At 47.7% G+C, this 20621-nt stretch overlaps 1 protein-coding gene and 1 non-coding gene across 4 annotated transcripts; one reads left to right on the plus strand and one right to left on the minus strand.

Moving 5' to 3' along the window:
- Positions 1–3155: 3155 nt before the first annotated feature.
- Positions 3156–20586, minus strand: SNU13 (small nuclear ribonucleoprotein 13). 3 transcript variants are annotated; one of them, XM_058431209.1, is made up of 3 exons: positions 20557–20586; positions 9526–9646; positions 3156–4417 (listed from the first exon to the last, which is right to left on the minus strand). In XM_058431209.1, the coding sequence occupies exons 1-3, from the start codon at positions 20569–20571 to the stop codon at positions 4155–4157; spliced, it is 399 nt and encodes a 132-aa protein (XP_058287192.1). In that variant the 5' UTR covers positions 20572–20586; the 3' UTR covers positions 3156–4154. The 3 variants fall into 3 exon arrangements, with proteins under 3 accessions (XP_058287192.1, XP_031994972.1, XP_031994973.1); XM_032139081.2 differs by lacking the exon at positions 20557–20586 and adding an exon at positions 18915–19081; XM_032139082.2 differs by lacking the exon at positions 20557–20586 and adding an exon at positions 11643–11918.
- On the plus strand, positions 8990–9096 carry LOC116459559 (U6 spliceosomal RNA). The gene has a single exon (XR_004245598.1). It is a non-coding gene; the product is annotated as a U6 spliceosomal RNA (small nuclear RNA).
- Positions 20587–20621: the final 35 nt, after the last annotated feature.

A 20621-nucleotide genomic window follows, 5' to 3' on the forward strand; every position in this document is an offset into this window, starting at 1 on the left:
AACAAAATTGTCATTATTCCATAAATAATACAGTATGACAATTATTTACATAGCATTTACATTTTATTAGGTATCGTAAATTATCTAGAGTATCATTTAAAGTATCCGGGAGGCCGTGCGTAGTTCATATGCAAATACTGCGCCATGTTACATCAGGGACTTGGGCAACCTCAGATTTGGTTATCCGCATGGAGTGCCCTCTGGCGCTTGACTTCTACCGCGGCCATCGCGCTTCCATCCGCCAGGTGGCGACATAGCCGGCGCGGAGCGCGGACCTGGGTCTGCGCATGCGCGCCACGGACGAGGCGGGCCGGGTTCCTGGGCCTGGGAGCCATAAGCGGGAGGGTCTGGCGGGCTAAGCTCAGCGGCACCCGGGTTCCTTGTGGCCGCCGCAGCAGCTCGAGAACACGAATCCGTTTGGCCAAAACTGAAACACACACACGGATGCACATATGTCTGTTTACTTCTAGGCCAGGTGCAGAGGGAACGTCTGGAATGGCATTCATCGAAAGCTGCGGTTACTTGGGAAGATGAGCCATTTACCTCTCAGCGTTTCCCCTTCTGTAATGTCTTGTTTTAATGTCTTATTGAAAACCAGAAGAGGTCGGGCGCGGTGGCTCACGCCTGTAATCTCAGCAGTTTGGGAAGCTGAGGTCAGGAGTTCGAGACCAGCCTGGCCAACATGGTGAAAACCCCGTCCCTACTAAAAACAAAAAAATTAGCCGGGCGTGGTGGCGGGCATCTATAATACCAGCTACTCAGGAGGCTGAGGCGGAAGTTGCAGTGAGCAGAGATCGCGCCAATGCACTCCAGCCTGGGCGACAAAGTGGGACTCCATCTCAAAAAGTAAACAAACGCCAGGCGCGGTGGCTCACGCCTGTAATCCCAGCACTTTGGGAGGCCGAGGCGGGCGGATCACAAGGTCAGGAGATCGAGACCACGGTGAAACCCCGTCTCTGCTAAAAATACAAAAAATTAGCCAGGCGTGGTGGCGGGCGCCTGTAGTCCCAGCTACTCAGGAGGCTGAGGCAGGAGAATGGCGTGAACCCGGGAGGCGGAGCTTGCGGTGAGCTGAGATCGCGCCACTGCACTCCAGCCTGGGTGACAGAGCGAGACACCGTCTCAAAAAAGAAAAAAGAAAAGTCACTACGTCGGCTGGGCGGGATGGCTCACGCCTGTAATCCCAGCACTTTGGGAGGCTGAGGCAGGTGGATCACTTGAGGTTAGGAGTTCCCGACCAGCCTGGCCAACATGGTAAAACCCCGTCTCTACTAAAAATACAAAAGTTAGCTGGGCATGGTGGCGTGTCTGTAATCCCAGCTATTCAGGAGGCTGAGGAAGGAGAATCACTTAAACCCAGGAGGTGGAGGCTGCAGTGAGCTGAGATTGCTCCACTGCACTCCAACCTTGGTGACAGAGCGAGACTGTCTCAAAAAAACCCAAAAAAAGTAATGTGTCATTTAATGAAAGAGGTAAGTTCTGAAAAATGCATTGTCAGGCAATTTCATCACTGTGTAAACACCATAGAGTATACTTAGAAAAACCGGCCGGGTGCAGTGGCTCACGCTTGTAATCTTAGCACTTTGGGAGGCCGTGGGCGGATCAAGAGGTGAGGAGTTCGAGACCAGCCTGACCAACATGGGGAAACCCTGTCTCTACTAAAAATACAAAAATTAGCCGGGTTTGGTGGCGTGCTCCTGTAATCCCAGCTACTCAGGAGGCTGAGGCAAAAGAATTGCTTGAACCCAGGAGGCGGAGGTTGCAGTAAGCTGAGATTACACCACTGCACTCCAGCCTGGGCAACAGAGCGAGACTGTCTCAAACAAAACCCTAGATGGAATAGCCTACTATACATACACCTAGGCTACAAACCTGTACTGCATGTTACTGAATACTGTAGGCAATTGTAACACGATGGCATTTGTGCATCTAAATGTAGGAAAGGTACAGTAAAAACATAGTATTATAATCTTATGGGACCACTGTCATATATGTGTGGTCTGTCATTGACCAAAAACACTGAATGCACGACTGTGAAAAAGTAGGCACTGTGTAAAATTCCACCATCCAAAAATATAAAACTGCTTCAGGGGTGGTGATGAGAACACTTGGAGTAAGCTGGGAGAAATGACCAGCCCAGGATGCACAGAACAGGTCCAACTGGCCAAGGTGGCTGCCAGGTTCCCCCAGGTGTGCTTCTTGCTAGAGCAGGGGTATATTGGCCCAAGCTGGCAAAGAGGGGATCTATTCTCACTTGACCCCTATGGTACCCAGTTATTTGCACCTTGCAAGATTTCTCAAGCTGAGTTATTAGGCTCTCAAGGGACTTATCCTTAAGAAAATAAGTAGAAGAGGCAAGTGAGGGGGCAGTGGCTTTAGTCACCAATACCAATCCTGCATGTGCCAAGGGTCACTAGAAACCCTGATTCTTCAACAGTGATTCTCAATTGGGGGTGATTTTACTGCCGGGGGCATTTAACAATGTCTGGAAACTTTTGGTTGTGGGGGGCGCTGCTACTGCCACCTAGGGGGTAGAGGCCAGTGATGCTACTAAACATACAGCACATAGGGCAGTCCTCACAACAAATTAACCAGCCCCAAATGTCAACAGCACGGAGGTTGAGAAAGCCAGTTCCAGTGATAGCGATGCTCCAATTGAGTCTGTGTAAGACGACATTTTGAACTGCCAAGGCAGAAACTACCTGGTAGGAGGAGACAGCTCTTCCATAGTCTTCTGGTAAAAAAAAGTCTAAGCAAGTGGCCAGGCGTGGTGGCTCACACCTGTAATCCCAGCGCTTTGTGAGGCTGAGACAGGCGGATTACCTGAGGTCAGGAGTTCAAGACCAGCCTGGCCAACAAGGTGAAACCCCGTCTCTACTAAAAATACAAAGTTAGCTGGGCGTGGTGACGCATGCCTGTAATCCCAGCTACTTTGGAGGCTGAGGCAGGAGAATCGCTTGAACCCAGGTGGCAGAGGTTGCAGTGAGCTGAGATCGTGCCATTGCACTCCAGCCTAGGCGACAAGAGTGAAACTCTTTCACAAAGAAGAAAAAAAAAAGTCTTAAGCAGCTATCACCACTCCAGTAAAGCTAAGCATGTCTTCATTCCAATTTTAGCCGGATACTTACTAAGAATCAGGCACTGCCATTCTGTCATCAAAATGGAATAGATTTCTTTATTAAGATGCTCACAAGAATGGAGAACACATGAACTAGCACTCTCCTCATGTGACAGAGAGTACATCTGACCCACACGGTGGCAAGACACAGGGGAAGGGCTCTCAGAGCTGGTGCCAAGTGTCCACCAAACAAAGTCCCATTCACCAGAGACAGGCTGTTTCCTTGGACTCCACCATCTCTGTTACAGCTACCAGCCAGGTCTCCATCATCTTCCTGGAATCCTTCATGCCAGCATCAGTTCATGCTCTCTGACCTTGTCACTCCCGACTCTTTCAAGACCCAGGTCAATTGCCCCATGGCTCACTCACCCAGGCCGCCTCCAGAATCCTGCAGCACATGTCTTTGGTATGCTGCTGCCCTGCTACCCTCAAGGGCATGGTTGGGGGTAGGGGGAGAACATCAACATCACATTACCAAAAGCAAACAGCAGGGTTACATTAGTAAACGACACTTGGACATAGCCGAACAACCTCACAGAACACATGCTTCCTCCCCAAATGATACATAATCCCCCCAGAGCAAATGAAACCCCTCGATCACTTTAACACATATGAATGATTCTGTGTGCCAGGCACAGGGATACATAATGAAAGGTGTTTAATTCCACCACACCGTGCACACAATAGGAAGCTAGTGGCTGAAAGCTGGAACCAGATCTCTATCCTGGCTCCATCAGCTTTCTCCTGGCTCTTTCTGCCTTTCAACGGTGCCACCACCCCGCTTCTATCTGCTCTGAACATTTGTTCCAAAAAGGGAGGATAAAAGGATGAAGGATGGCAGAGGGAGGGAGGAAAGGAAGGGGGAAAGCAACCCTGTAAAACAGAACAAAAACAACACAAAAATCCAGAAACCAGATTTAGTACTACATTTTATAACAATAGAGAGTAGCTGAAAATACTACATGCTAACACAGACAATATGATACACAACCTCAGGGGGGAAGTTGGCAGGGAGCACGTGGCAGAGGCCAGAGGTTTAGACTAAGAGCCTTTCAATGGACTGCTGAATGGATTGGATCTGCTGTTTCAGCTGCGAGCCTTCTTTGATGGTGACAGAACAGGCGATGACAGGCCTGGAGACCCCACAGGCTCTCCCCAGGGCCTGCTTGGAACGCACAAACACGTAGGGCACGTTCTTGTCTTCACACAGCAGCGGGAGGTGCAGAATGATCTCCAGTGGCTCGGCGTCTGCAGCCATCACGATGAACTCAGAGATGCCCCTGTTGAGGGTTTTGGTGGCTGTGGAGAGAAGGGCGTGAAGCTAATAGGTGATGTGGGCTTGGGCAGGGCAGCCACAACAAACTGGGAAGAATGCCTAGGCACACACAATTGTGTGTGTCCTAGACCAGCCCTGGGATATGATAAAGGATTCAAACACCAGTCAGTCATACACAATGGCCTTTTCTCAAGCCCTACATTAAACCCCCCACTTATCCTCGAAACGCGTCCTGAATCTGACCACTTCTTTTTTTTTTTTTTTTTTTTGAGATAAGAGTCTTGCTCTGTCACACAGCTGGAGTGCAGTGGTGCGATCTTGGCTCACTTCAACCTCCGCCTCCCGGGTTTAAGTGATTCTCCTGCCTCAGCCTCCCAAGTAGCTGGGATTACAGGCACGTGCTACTGTGCCTAGCTAATTTTTGTATTTTTAGTAGAGACAGGGTTTCACCATGTTGTCCAGGCTGGTCTCAAACTCCTGACCTCAACTGATCCACCCACCTCGGCCTCCCAAAGTGCTGAAATTACAGGTATGAGCCACTGTGCCCGGCCTAATCTGACAACTTTTTTCTTTCTTTTTTTTTTTTTTTTTTCGTTTTTCGAGATAGAGTCTCACACTGTCGCCCGGGCTGGAGTGCAATGGCGCAATCTTGGCTCGTTGCAACCTCTGCCTCCCAGGTTCAAGTGATTCTCCTGCCTCAGCCTCCCAAGTAGCTGGGATTACAGGCACCCGCCACCATGCCCAGCTAATTTTTTGTTTCACTATGTTGGCCAGGCTGGTCTCAAACTTCTGACCTTGTGATCCACCTGCCTTGGCATCCCAAAGTGCTGGGATTACAGGCATGAGCCACCACGCCTGGCCCTGACCACTTCTTTCTACTTCTCTGCTATACTTGTCCAAGTCACCATCATCTCTTGCCTCGCCAACTGCAACAGCTTCCACAAACCCCCACCAGCAAGTAGTAGTATATTAATAATATAGTACTTCTCAAGGTATCTGTGACTGAGAGTCAGAGTTTTACCATCTCAATCTGCCATAATCAATACTTCTAGAAAGCTGATCCCACATGCAACTCACCATGCAAGTTCAACACCCCACAGCACCGTTTCAGATGCGTACTCTTCTGATTGCTTGCCTCTGTGGCTCAGTGCGAATACTCTGCATTCATGCTGGAGTACTTGAGAAGGGCACACACTCTAGAGCTACACTGTCTGTGCAAATGCTGGCACTCATTCTTGTTACACAGATGACCTTGAGCAAGGTGTTTAACTTCCCTTACTTTTATCATCTATAAAATAATTCTACCTAATAGGATTCTACCTAATAAAAAAAGAATTACCTAATTCTTTTTAACCTAATTCTAATTACCTAATAATTCTACCTAATAGGATCATTGGAAGGATTAAACAAGTTAATAAGAATGATGAGGCTGGGCACGGTGGCTCACACCTGTAATCCCAGCCCGTTGGGAGGCTGAGGCAGGTAGATTGTTTGAACTCAGAGTTTGAGACCAGCCTGGGCAACATGGCAAAACCCCATCTCTACTAAAAATATAAAAAATTAGCCAGGTGTGGTGGCGTACACCTGTAGTTCCAGCTACCTGGGAGGCTGAGGTGGGAGGATCACCTAAGCTCAGGAGGTCGTGGCTGCAGTGAGCCATGATCAATGCCAATGCACTCCAGCCTGGGCTATGGAGTGAGACCCTATCTCAAAAAATAAATAAATAAATAATAATAATAATAATAATAATAATAATAATAATAATACCTGACACATGGTAAATGCAAAGCATATAATAATAATAATAATAATAATAATAATAATAATAATACCTGACACATGGTAAATGCAAAGCATTTTCATTTCTATTGATATTACTATAGCTTATTCACCCTACAAAAGTCATAGGAGTGACTCTTTTATAAGTGTTAAGTAAGATCATAGCAATCTTGCTGTTCAAAATCCTTCTACTCATTTCCCATTGTACTCACTGCTAACAGTGGCCTACATGGTCTCATGTGATCTCCTAGTACCTCTCATTCCCTCACTTAGTTCCAGCCACACACCAGCCTCCTTAGAATCCCTCAAGCATGCCTTTACGCCATGCCCAAAAACGTTTCTTTCCAACACCCTCATCTATTCAGTTCTCTGCTCAAACTTCAGCTCCTCAGACAGACCTTCTCTGAATACTCCATCTAAAAAGACCCACCACTGCCATTCCTATCCCCCTTCTCTACTTTATTCTCTCTTACAGCATTTTTTTTTTTTTTTGAGACGGAGTCTCGCTCTGTCACCCAGGCTGGAGTGCAGTGGCGCGATCTCGGCTCACTGCAAGCTCCGTCTCCCGGGTTCACGCCATTCTCCTGCCTCAGCCTCTCCAAGTAGCTGGGACTACAGGCGCCCGCCACCACGCCCGGCTAATTTTTTTGTATTTTTAGTAGAGACGGGGTTTCACCGTGGTCTCGATCTCCTGACCTCGTGATCCGCCCGCCTCGGCCTCCCAAAGTGCTGGGATTACAAAGCGTGAGCCACCGCGCCCCGCCTCGCGTTTTTTTTTTTTTTTTTTTGATATGGAGTCTCACTCTGTAGCCCAGGCTAGAGTGCAGTGATGTGATCTCGGCTCACTGCAAGCTCCGCCTCCCGGGTTCACGTCATTTTATCCTGCCTCAGCCTCCTGAGCGGCTGGGACTACAGGTGCCTGCCACCACGCCCAGCTAATTTTTTGTATTTTTAGTAGAGATGAGGTTTCACCGTGTTAGCCAGGATGGTCTCGATCTCCTGACCTCGTGATCTGCCCACCTCGGCCTCCCAAAGTGCTGGGATTACAGGCGTGAGCCACTGCACCCGGCCTTTTACAGCATTCTTTACCACCAGGCATAAAACCTGTCTTTCGGCCGGGCGCGGTGGCTCAAGCCTGTAATCCCAGCACTTTGGGAGGCCGAGGCGGGCAGATCATGAGGTCAGGAAATCGAGACCATCCTGGCTAACACGGTGAAACCTCGTCTCTACTAAAAATACAAAAAAAAAATTAGCTGGGTGTGTTGGCGGGCGCCTGTAGTCCCAGCTACTCGGGAGGCTGAGGCAAGAGAATGGCGTGAACCCAAGAGGCGGAGCTTGCAGTGAGCCGAGATCACACCACTGCACTCGAGCCTGGGGGACAGAGCAAGACTCCGTCTCAAAAAAAAAAAAAAAAAAAAAATCTGTCTTTCTCCACCGGAATGTATACTCCAAGAAGGCAGAGACTTCATTTTGTTCACCAATGCATCATCAGCATATATACACATGTGCCTGGCACACAGCAGGCAATCAATAAATATGGCAAGAAAGAATACCTGACACTGAGGCAGAAGTACGGAAAATTGTTGCATCTCCCTCCCTGAACTCCCAGTAAGCACATTCTGAATCGAAGTCGCTGAGACTGAGCATCTCCATTCAAGGACCTGTGTGCCTATCACTGTGCAAAGTATGGCAAGAGGAAATAAGGTTGCTCTGTGTCCGTGAGTCCTCATCTACCTAAAGTGTAAGAACTCACATCCCTGCCCAGCCAAGCTGACCTGAGTGCATCAAGTGAGAAGAGAGACCTCCCAGGAGAGCTGATGAGTCACCCTACAATGCCCCACTGGCTACTGCTGTACCAGGCACTGAAGTTACTGCAGTGTGACGAGCAGGGAGGAAAGAGCACCAAGATGAGACCCAGAGAGTCTACTTTATCTCCCTTCAGCAGCACAGGTAAAACCGATTGTAATACTTCTCCTAAATCTCAAACACAGTTGACAAAATCTCTGATGTTTCCATTAAAAATCCTCAACGACAAAAGAGCTCTACCACATCAAACTACCGGGCATCTGTTAAAATGAGAGTATTCTGGCTGGGTGTGGTAGCTCACGCCTGCTGTTATCCCAGCACTTTGGGAGGCCGAGGCAGGCAGATTGCCTGAACTCAGGAGTTCAAGACCAGCCTGGGCGACAGAGCGAGATTCTGTCTCCAAATAAAAAAATAAAATAAAAATAAGGCTGGGCAGCTGGGCACAGTAGCTCACGCCTATAATCCCAATATTTTGGGCGGCAGAGGCGGGCGGATCACTTGAGGTCAGGAGTTTGAGACCAGCCTGGCCAACACGGTGAAACTTTGTCTCTACTTGAAAAAAAAATAAAAATAAAAATAAGTGTGGGCACAGTGTCTCACGCCTGTAATCCCAGCAGCACTTTGGGAGGCCAAGGCAGGTGGATCACCTGAGATCAGGAGTTCGAGACCAGACTGACCAACACAGAGAAACCCCATCTTTACTAAAAATACAAAATTATCTGGACATGGTGGTGCATGCCTGTAATCCCAGCTACTTGGTAGGCTGAGGCAGGAGAATCACTTGAATCTGGGAAGCGGAGGTTGCAGTAAGCTGAGATCCTGCCATGGCACTCCAGCTTGGGCAACAAGAGCAAAACTCTCAAATAAATAAATAAATAAGTAAATAAAAATAAAATTAAAAAAATAATAAAGTGAGAGTATCCTATATTACCTCTGGGCAGAAGTATCATGCATACATAATTATTCTACTGAAAAACAGCTTTTTTTTTCCTTTTTTACAAAGGGAGGTAGTGCTCGCTTCAGCAGCACATATACTAAAATTGGAACAATACAGAGAAGATTAGCATGACCCCTGCACAAGGATGACATGCAAATTCGTGAAACGTTCCATGTTTCTGAATAATTGCATCTAAAAAAAAAGGGGGAGAGGGGTAGGGAATGTTTCTGGGAACGAAATGAAATTCATGAATGTTAAGTATCCATCGTAAAAGGGATGCTAAAAAGCATTAATATCCCTTTCCTTCTGATGGCTCTGGAGAGGTCATACAGCTACTATACAAAGTCTCTACAACTGCTTTCAAATGGCTCAGCAAGATTAAAATTCATTTACAGAGTGAAAAAGAAGGTAAATGTGGCAAAATGTTAACAATTGGTGGATCTAAAAAAAATTCTTAGCCCATCAGCTTTAGCATCTAATGCCAAAGTCCTCCCACTGGTTGTGGTCAAGAGCAGCTAGCCCTCCTCCCAAATTGGAAATCAGATCAGAGGCCCCAGATGGAAACAGGTGCCTTTAACATTCCCCCAGAGCACCCTGTGGCTGCCTTACCCTCATTGGCTCCTTTCCGAAGCTGCTTATAGTTACATGACTGCTGAACGAGGTCCAGTAGTTTCTTGGTGAGGTGGGCATCAGCAAGGGGATAGGCCTTCGGATTCACATCGGCCTCAGTCTATGGGAGGAAATAAAAATATCAGACAAATTGAGCCAGAAGTTTTCCTACCTGAGTCACAAAATATTAATCAACAATTGAGACACAGGGGGCAGCTGCCCTGCTCCCTAACCCTCAAACACACAAAACACCACGTAGTTAACAATGGACTTTCCACTCCTATCTTCGAAAAAAAGGAAATACACTATTAGGAATTACACAGTTCAGTAAAGTATACTAAAGCTCATGTACTTTTGTCTTTCTTCAGCCGAATGTTTTATAATGTTACAGCAAATGGATTACAAGTGGGCTCCCATGGCTCAGCATCCATTTGAGTCCATGGGTAATCCGTTTTTGTTTTTGTTTTTTAGACGGAGTCTTGCTCTGTTGCCCACGCTGGAGTGCAGTGGCATGATTTCAGCTTACTGCAACCTCTGCCTCCCGAGTTCAAATGATTCTTGTGCCTCAGCCTCCCAAGCAGCTGGGACTACAAGCATGCACCACCATGCCAGGCTAATTTTGTATTTTTTGTGGAGACAGGGTTTCACCATGTTTGCCAGGCTGGTCTCAAACTCCTGGCTCACGCCTGTAATCACAGCACTTTGGGAGGCCGAGACGGGTGGATCACCTGAGGTCAGGAGTCCATGGGTAATCTTTAAATTTGAACTTCTGTATTCCACCTGAATTTATTGAATCAATAAGACATAATTTACAGTAAATGAAGCACAAAGTTTTCTTTCCATTCCCCATTCTATACGCATATCTTCTGTTCAAACTCCTGGTTTCCAACACATCAAAGTATTTCCTCACCTACTCTACAATACACACAAAATGGTTCCAAAATTGCTACACCAATATACCACCTCTACCAACAAACTCACCAAAGTAAAAATTTATTTTTGTTCTTAGGATATATCCTATCAAAGCCATCCAGTAACAGGACTTTGTTCAAAAGTTACTCAAATTAAAATTTTCCTTGTGGTTAGTTAGCAATTTGGTATACAAGTAGATTTATTTTGTAGTCAGCTTGCTTTAAATTTTATTTTTCAAATATGTAAAATATCTTCATGGTTTAAAAGTCAAAACTATGCAAGTGATAGCAACTCAATATTTTGAAAACTGGGAAAGGGAAACAATCATCCTCTGTGCCTTTCCTAAATGCTGTAGTAGGCGGTAACCAGGTAGAAGATGAGAAGTACTTCTTGTATCACTATTCCGCCTAATAAATAAAGAGGGAATGGTACACTTAAATATCACCAACTTGCAACCCTTATTAACTAATTAATGGCATTTGCAGTTATGTTAAAAATCCTTACTTTATAGATATATACTGTAATACTTATGGATAAAATGACGTCATTGAGACCTGTGTCAAAATAACCCATGTAGGGGCCGAGTGCGGTGTCTCACGCCTGTAGTCCTAGCTACTCGAGAGGCTGACGCAGAATAGCTTGAACCCAGGAGGCGGAGGATGCAGTGAGCCGAGATGGCGCCACTGCACTCCAGCGTGGGCGACAGAGCGAGACTCCGTCTCAATAAATAAATAAATAAATACACACCCATGTAGGGAGCATGTTGGGTGAGTGGCCTGCCTATTCTGCTCCTTCCATCTCATTCCCACTGCTCCAGTTAACCATTTTCATTAATTTTTCTCTTTTTTTTTGTTTTTACAAACACATATTTATATACAAGGATATATTCATATTATAACCCAGGTGCGGCCCCACATGTTGCCATCGTGTGTAACGTGCGAATCGCGAGTGATTCACTGCGGCTACCACCTAACCTCGGCCTTGGAGGCTGGACACAGGGTGGACGGCAGTCGCTGAGACGGAGACGGCCCGGTGGGACCACTCATCTATAGCGCCTGCCTCAGTGGTCTCCTGCCCGACACCGCGCACCTGCCTTTTTCTCCTTCCATTTTTTTTACAGCTTTTCTGACATAGCTGGACCACGCTCACGGCACCGCGGCTCTCGGGAAGTGACCCGGAGACAGTGGCCCAGTAGGAACACTCACCATAGCGTCTGTCTTGGTAGTCTCTCGCCGGACACCGCGAGAACACCACGCGTGTTGGTCTGGACAGTCTGCTGCCCAGCACCACAAGGACACGGATGCCCCGCCCCCAGGAGCAGGAAGTGACGCCACTGCCGCCAGCGGAAGTGACGCCACTGCCGCCAGCGGAAGTGACGTCCAGGGCCAGCCTGTACACCAGGACGCTCTGTCTTCTACGTAACTCCTTATCTTAGGTGAACTTGTCTTATCTTAGGCGAACTTGTCTTGGTCCCAGGACAACTAGGAGGAATTAGGTGAAGGATGGAGGAGTCCTCTAAAGGAAGGGGGTTGGGGGAGGTCGAGGGAAGCCCTCCATATTATTTTTCTCTTCCTCATTTATTCATTTAGAGACGGAGTCTCCCTCTGTCGCCTAGGTTGGAGTGCAGTGGCGCGCTCTCGACTCACTGCAACCTCAGCCTCCTGAGTACCTGAGATTACAGGTGACAGCCATCACGGCCGGCTAATTTTTGTATTTTTAGTAGAGACGGGGTTTCACCACTTTGGCCAGGCTGGTCTCGAACTCCTGATCTCAGGTCATCTGCCTGCCTCAGCCTCCCAAAATGCTGGGATTACAGGCGTGAGCCACCGCAGCTGGCCATCCTTTCTTTTTAATGTCTATAGAGTAGGTCTCCTTCACATGGTACCTACTTAAACCTTTTCTTTTTTCAGACAGGGTCTCGCTCTGTCACCCAGGCTGGAGTGTAGTGGTGGCATCTAGGCTCACTGCAACCTCCTCCGGGGTTCAAGGGATTCTCCGGCCTCAGCCTCCAGAGCAGCTGGTACTACAGGCAGGCACAACCAGGCCTGGCTAATTTTTTTGTATTTTTAGTAGAGACAGGCTTTCACCATGTTGGCCAGTCTGGTCTCCCAATTGCTGACCTCAAGTGATCTGCTTGTCTTGGCCTCCCGAAGTGTTGGGATTACAGGCGTGAGCCACCGTGCCTGGCCTTATTTTTTCGATTAATCTTTCTGAAGGGGACTTTCCTGGGCTCAAGTGGTCCTCCTGCCTCAGACTCCCAAGTAGCTGGGACTACATGCATGCACCACCACGTCTGGCTAATTTTTTAATTTTAGAGGCACTGTCTTATTATGTTGCGCAGGCTGGTCTTGAACTCCTGGCCTCAAGCAATCTTCCTGCCTGGGCATCCCAAAGTACTGGGATTACAGGCGTGAGCCACTGTGCCCAGCCCATTTATATATTTTTTAATCTTTCACTATTATATAAATGCTAAAATGTCTAATCTCATCTATACCTAATCTATATTATGTTTCATTCAGTATACCTGTAAGATAAACTCCTAGAAGTGGGATTAATGAGTCAAAAGATATAATATGCATTTGTAACTTTTTTTTTTTTTTTTTTTTTTTTTACGGGTGCCTCAGACTTCCAGTAGCTGGGGCTGCGGGGGCGCATTTTTTGAGACGGAGTCTCGCTCTGTTGCCCAGGCTGGAGTGCAGTGGCGCAATCTCGGCTCACTGCAAGCTCCGCCTCCCGGGTTCACGCCATTCTCCTGCCTCAGCCTCTCCGAGTAGCTGGGACTACAGGCGCCCGCCACCACGCCCGGCTAATTTTTTTGTATTTTTAGTAGAGGCAGGGTTTCACCGTGGTCTCGATCTCCTGACCTCGTGATCCGCCCGCCTCGGCCTCCCAAAGTGCTGGGATTACAAGCGTGAGCCACCGCACCCGGCCGTAACTTTTATATCTATTCCAGATTGACCCTATATAGGGTTTAACAACTTGCACACCCGCCAGCAATGCATGACAGTAACTAATTCCCCAAAACTTTGACAACAGTGTCAAACCGAACTAGCTTCGTTGCCTGGGGTAAATATCTGGGGTTGGTTGTCTCATGACAAGAAAATTTAGGACACGGACACACCAGGAGTTTAGGAGCAGGTTTTTTTTTTTTTTTTTTTTTTTGGAGAGATGGGGTTTCACCGTGTTAGCCAGGATGGTCTCGATCTCCTGACCTCGTGATCCGCCCGTCTTGGCCTCCCAAAGTGCTGGGATTACAGGCGTGAGCCACCAAGCCCGGCCCTTTCTTTTTTTTTTTTTGACAGGGTCTTGCTCTGTGGTTTGTCGCCCAGGCTGGAGTGCAGTGGTGCGATCATGGGTCACTGCAGCCTTGACTGCCTAGGCTCAAGAAATCCTCCCACCTTAGCCTACTGAGTAGCTGAGACTATAGTTAGGCACACACCACTGTTATATAAAGTTTCGGTGCTGCAAAAGAAATAGCACTCGAATATAAAATTTTCTTTTTAATTCTTAGCAAGGCAAGGTACTTCTACAGAAGGGTGTGCCCTTACAGATGGAGCAATGGTGAGCGCACTTTTTTTTTTTTTGAGATGGAGTTTTGCTCTGCTGCCCAGGCTGGAGTGTAGTAGTGCGATCTTGGCTTACTGCAACCTCTGCCTCCTGGGTTCAAGCAATTCTCCTACCTCAGCCCCCACCAGTAGCTGGGATTACAGGTGCGCGTCAACACACCGGGCTAATTTTTATATTTTTTAGTAGACACTGGGTTTTGCCATGTTGGCCAGGCTAGTCTCGAACTCCTGACCTCAGGTGATCTACCTGCCTCGACCTCCCAAAGTGTTGGGATTACAGGCATGAGCCACTGCACCTGGCCGGGAGCAGAGGTTTAATAGGCAAAAGAAAGACAAAGAACAGCTCTCTCTGGTGAGAAAGAGGGGCTTCGGAAAGGAAAAGACCCAGCAGTATGCTCTACTTTCTATTTCAGCAATTTCTCCTTTTGTTTTTTTTTCTTTCCTTCTACTTTCTTTGGGGTTATTTTGTCCTTGTGTTTTTTTCCTACCTTTTTAGCCCGTTTCTTCCTAGCATTAGCGTCTTAGGCTCCAAGTAATACTTCATTATATCCTTTCATTTGTTTCTTCCCCCCTCTGCCCTTGTCACTTACGCTCTGGTATGTGGTATTTTCATTATTGTTCTGTTCTATTTTTGAATTTCTACTATAATTTTTAAATCTCTCTGACAGTTTATATTTTTCATTTCAAACTACTTTGTTACTAATTTTTAACTTATTTCCATTTGGGTTGGGCAAAAATGGTATGTAATATTACCAGTGTTAAAATTTGCAGGGCTTGCTTTATGGCCAATTTTCAAAAATGTTCCATGTTTGAAAAGTGTATTCTGTTTGAAAAGTGTTTTCTGAACTGGCTGCAGTGGCTCAGGCCTATAATCCCACCAACTTGGGAAACTGAGGCTGGGGACTGATTGAGGCCAGAAGTTTAAGACCAGCCTGGGCCACACAGTGAGACCCTCATCTCTAAAAATACTTAAAAACTTAGCTGGGGCAGTCCAGGCATAGTGGCTCATACCTATAATCCCAGCACTTTGGGAGGCCAAGGTGGGTGGCTCTCTTGAGGTCAGGAGTTCAAGACCAGCCTGGACGACATGGTGAAACCTCTGTCTCTACTAAAAATACAAAAATTATCTGGGCGTGGTGGCAGGCACCTGTAATCCCAGCTATTTGGAGGCTGAGGCAGGAGAATGGTTTGAACTCAGGAAGTGGAGGTTGCAGTAGGCTGAGATCACGCCACTTCACTCTAGCCTGGGCGAAAGAGTGAAACTCTATCTCCAAAAAAAAAAAAAAAGAATTACACCCTTTTTGTTGTTGAGACAGGGTCTCACTCTATCACTGAGGCCAGAGTGCAGTGGCATGACAATAGCTCACTGCAGCCTCGACCTGCAGGGCTCAAGTGATCCTCCTGCCTCAGCCTCCTCAGTAACTGGGACTACAAGTGTGGGCCACCACTCCTGGCTAATTTTATTTTATTTTTTATTTTTTGAGACAGAGTTTCGCTCTTGTTGCCCAGGCTGGAGTGCAGTGGCACAATCTCGGCTCACCACAACTTCCGCCTCCCGGGTTCAAGCGATTCTCCTGCCTCAGCATCCTAAGTAGCTGGGATTACAGGCATGCGCCACCATGCCCGGCTAATTTTTGTATTATTAGTAGAGATGGGGTTTCACCATGTTGGCCAGGCTGGTCTTGAACTCCTGACTTCGTGATCCGCCCGCCTCAGCCTCCCAAAGTGCTAGGATTACAGGCATGAGCCACTACACCCGGCCAACTCCTGGCTAATTAAAAAAAAAAAAGTTGTTTAGGCTGGGTGCGGTGGCTCACGCCTGTAATCCCAGCTCTTTGGGAGGCCGAGGCAGGCAGATCACCTGAGGTCAGGAGTTGGAGACCAGCCTGACCAACACGGCAAAACCCTGTCTCTACTAAAAAAATACAAAAAATAGCTGGGCATGGTGGCACATGCCTGTAATCCCAGCACTCGGGAGGCTGAGACAGGAGAATCGCTTGAACCAAGGAGACAGAGGTTTCAGTGAGTCGAGATCATGCCATTGCGCACCAGCCTGGGTGACAGAGCGAGACTCTGTCTCAAAAAAGAAAAAAAAATTTTGTAGAGACAGGATCTCACTATTTTGCCCTGGGTGGTCTCCAATTCCTGGGCTCAAGAGATTCTCTCACCTCAGCCTCCCAATTTCTGGGATTGCAGGCTTGAGCCACAGTGCCCGGCCACATCCCGTCTTTTAACTGGAGCACTCAGTCCCTTTACATATTTAAGTATTGATATAATGGTTTCAAATTTTCCTTCTTTTGTGCCGTCTATTTGTTCCACTTGTTCTGTTTCTTTTTCTTTCTTTCCTTTTTCTGGATTTATCATTGCATTTGCACTATTTTTCCCTCTACTGATTTGGAGTTTATTTTTTTATCTTTTTTATTTTTATTTTTTAAAGAGACGGTGCCTCCCTCTGTCGCCCAGGCTGGAGTGCAGTGGCGCAATCTTGGCTCACTGCAACCTCTGCCTTCTAGATTCAAGCAATTCTTCTGCCTCAGCCTCCCGAGTAACTGGGACTACAGGCATGCACCACCACGCCCAGCTAATTTTTGTATTTTTAGTAGAGACGGGGGTTTCACCATGTTGGCCAGGTTGGCCTCAAACTCCTGACCTAAGGTGATCCACCTGCCTTGGCCTCCCAAAGTGCTGGGATTACAGGTATGAGCTACCACGTCCGGCCATACAAATGTTTTATTTGATACTACAGTAGGGATTTCTTTTTTTTCTTTGAGACAGTCTTGCTTTGTCACCCAGGCTGTAGTGCAGTGGCATGATCTCGGCTCACTGCAAACACCGCCTCCCTGGTTATAGTGATTCTCCTGACTCAGCCTCCTAAGTAGCTGGGATTACAGGCACGCACCACCATGCCTGGCTAATTTTTGTATTTTTAGTAGAGATGGGGTTTCACCATGGTGGTCAGGCTGGTCTTGAACTCCTGACCTCATGATCCACCCGTCTCGGCCTCCCAAAGTGCTGGGATTACAGGCGTGAGCCACCACGCCCGGCTGGAAATTTTGGTTAATAATTTATCACAAGTTTTATTTTATTTATTTTTTTTGAGACGGAGTCTCGAACTGTCACACGGGCTGGAGTGCAGTGGCGTGATCTTGGCCCACTGCAACCCCCGCCTCCCAGGTTCAAGCGATTCTCCTTGCCTCAGCTCTCAAGTAGCTGGGATTACAGGTGCCCACCAGCATGCCTGGCTAATTTTTTTGAATTTTTAGGAGAGACAGGGTTTCATTATGTTGGCCAGGCTGGTCTCGAACTCCAGACCCCATGATCCACCCGCCTCGGCTTCCCAAAGTGCTGGGATTACAAATGTGAGCCACCGCGCCTGGCCCTGTCGCACGTTTTAAAATAGATACACTTAAAAATCTTACATGGAACCCCCAAAGTACGTACAACTATGATATGTCAATTTAAAAAAACTTTAAAAATTGCCGTTGTTTCCAACAACCCATTCTCTGGAAATCAGGATTCTCAACTCTCAATAAACATCAAATTCATAAAAGAGGAAGACTTCAGGAATCTGAACAATCATTAAATACCTAAATGTTTCACTATTAGTCAACAAAAATGTTAAACTCCATTTTAAAACCAAACTACCTAGCTTATAAACACTAACTGAAACTTGCTTAGGGTGTATTTATTCGCCTTTCAATTTCTTCAGGGGTTAAATAAATTAACGAATGATATCATACCACCAGCCAACCTAAATCCCTACCTAGCATGATCAGTTTAGTTTCCCTGTACACCAGACAGCCAAAACTTGCAAGGTTTTGATTGAACAACAAATACTGCGTGCTTACTCTGTACCAAGCATCAGGACTAGATGTTTAACATGCTTTATTTCATTTGATCCTAACAACATCCTCATGCACTGTCATCTCCATTTTACAGTTGAGGAAAACTGCAAAGTTCAACCTGAGACCATCCGATTCCAAAACGTTTCACAGAACTGCATTAAAGCGAGCACTGAGTTTGGAAGCTTCAAGTTCTAGGCTCAGCCACGTACTAAGCTTCAAAATGCTCGGGAGGAGGTTTGGGGGGAGTGCTACCGCCGGGATCCAAGCTCCGCTGGAAGGATTAACTATAGAAGTTACAGTGCTTTACAAATTCTTCCCTCCTCACCAAGTGCCAACCAAAAATACTACGCCAGGACACACGTTTTAGAACTTTCCCTAGATGCTCAAAAGTCATAGACGACCAAGAGTTTAGAGACGCCGCACGTGGTGCTACCAGACTTCTGGTTTTTGAAGCTACCGCCTTGCAGGAGAAGCCTTTCCTGCACTCAAGGCCGTGAGTCGCGCTCACTTCATGTTACCCACAGCCCCCAAATGCCAAAGGCTCCTCTAGGTCCCCGGCGCGTGTGACTCGCGGCGGGCACTAAGCGCAGGCCCACGGGAGATCTCCTCTTGAACCCCAGCAACGGGGGTGGGGTGAGGTAGGGTGGGTAGGAGAGGTTGATCCGAATCCCAGGGTCCCACGCCATCGTAGATTTCGTACGAAAAGAAACAAGGAAAAAAAAAAGTTGGAGCCAAGTTTTCTTCACCCAACTTTTTGCCCTCTCCCACGTGGGTTGGTCTCTTTCTCCCAGGCTGGGCCATGCCCCCTCCGCTCGCCGCAGGCCTTTTGCCAAGCAAACAGACCGTACGGCAAAGCAACACAGCTGCGGGGATCCTAAGGTTTCCTGAATTCTAACCTCGGGCCAGGCTGTTGGGACCCCGCGGCTGCTGGGGTTCTAACTCAGGGCCCGGCGGTTAAGACCCAACGCCGGCGGCTCAGGGTCTAAGCCTCCATCTAACAGGCTAGGGAGCGAACGCAACCCTGAGTCTCCCGCTTCCCGGTCCCTCGGCCGACGCACGCACTCACCATGGCTGCGGTTCCGCGGGCTCAGCACTCCTAGGGGAGCGCAGCCGACGTCTCAGAAGCACTCGCCTCCACCGGAAAAACTCACAGAAGCAGCAGCGGAAATGGCCCCGCGCGGCAGGAAGCGAAGGTGACGCTACGCGAGCGAGTGGGCCCCGCCCTCTACGGGGGGCACTGGCGCGGAAACTGGCCCTGTATCGAAGAAGGAACGTACTTTGGCGTTCTTATGAGCCGTCTAGTACAAATTATTGGCAGAAACAATGAATTAAACATTCAAAAAGTAACCCACCGGCCGGCCGCAGTGGCTTATGCCTGTAATCCCGGCACTTTGGGAGACCGAGGCGGGGGGATCACCTGAGGACAGGAGTTCGAGACCACCCTGGCCAACATGGTGAAACCTCGTCCCTACTAAAAATACAAAAATTAGCCAGGAGTGGTGGCGGGCGCCTGTAACCCTAACCACTTAGGAGGCTGAAGCAGGAGAATCGCTTGAACCCCGGAGGTGGAGGCTGCAGTGAGCTGAGATCATGCCACTGCACTCCAGCACTCCAGCTGAGGCTACAGAGCGAGACTCTCAAAAAGAAAAAAAAAAAAGGCCGACCGGGTGCGGTGGCTCACGCCTGGAATCGCAGCACTTTGGAAGGCCGAGGCAGGTGGATAACTAGGTCAGGAGATCGAGACCATTCTGGCTAACACGGTGAAACCCCGTCTCTACTAAAAATACAAAAAATTAGCCGGGCGTGGTGGCGGGCGCCTGTAGTCCCAGGTACTCGGGAGGCCCAGGCAGGAGAATGGCGTGAACCCGGGAGGCAGAGCTTGCAGTGAGCCGAGATCGCACCACTGCACACTGCACTCCAGCCTGGGCAACAGAGAGAAACTCCATCTCAAAAAAAAAAAAAAGGCCGGGTGCGGTGGCTCACGCCTGTAATCCCAGCACTTTGGGAAGCTGAGGTGGGTGGATCACCTGAGGTTGGGAGTTCGATACCAGCCTGACCAATATGAAGAAACCCCATCTCTACTAAAGATACAAAATTAGCCGGGCGTGGTGGCCCATGCCTGTAATCCCAGCTACTTGGGAGGTTGAGGCAGGAGAATCGCTTGAACTTGGGAGGCGGAAGTTGCAGTGAGCCGAGATCGCGCCATTGCACTCCAGCCTGGGCAACAAGAGTGGAAACTCAGTCTCAAAAAAAAAAAAAAAAAATTCCAGCCACTAAACGGTTAAGGCCTGGCTCATTATAATTGGCTGATGTCCCTGCCTGCTCAGATATTTAATATTTTGAATAGAACTTTTGGGTAAAAGAGTCTTCAGGGTAGCATTTATTTTCCCACCAACACTCCCATCCTAAGATGGGAAAAGTAATTCCCCCACAGGAAATCAGGATACTGCAAGCAACGAGAAAGGGATGTTGAGTGGTTAAACAAGAATACATGTATTCAATACAGTGTTCATTAAATGTTTGATAATAGATAGAAGGACAGGCAGATCCAAGTATTTCATAGGAAGAAAGAAATCAAGCAGACCACAGGTTATATCACCCCATCACACATTCAGGGAACTTAATCTTTTCATTCCAGAGGATGGGTTTGTTTAAAACAAGTTCTTCCTCTTAATTACTTTTGAACAATTCCCCAATACTGTCCTTACCTGCACCAAGAACATGCTAGCCAGGCCTGGCACCAGGGTCAGAGTTGAGGCTGGGGCATCAGCCC

This window comes from Hylobates moloch, unplaced genomic scaffold, assembly GCF_009828535.3.
Source record: "Hylobates moloch isolate HMO894 unplaced genomic scaffold, HMol_V3 SCAFFOLD_19, whole genome shotgun sequence".
Lineage (NCBI taxonomy): Eukaryota > Metazoa > Chordata > Mammalia > Primates > Hylobatidae > Hylobates > Hylobates moloch.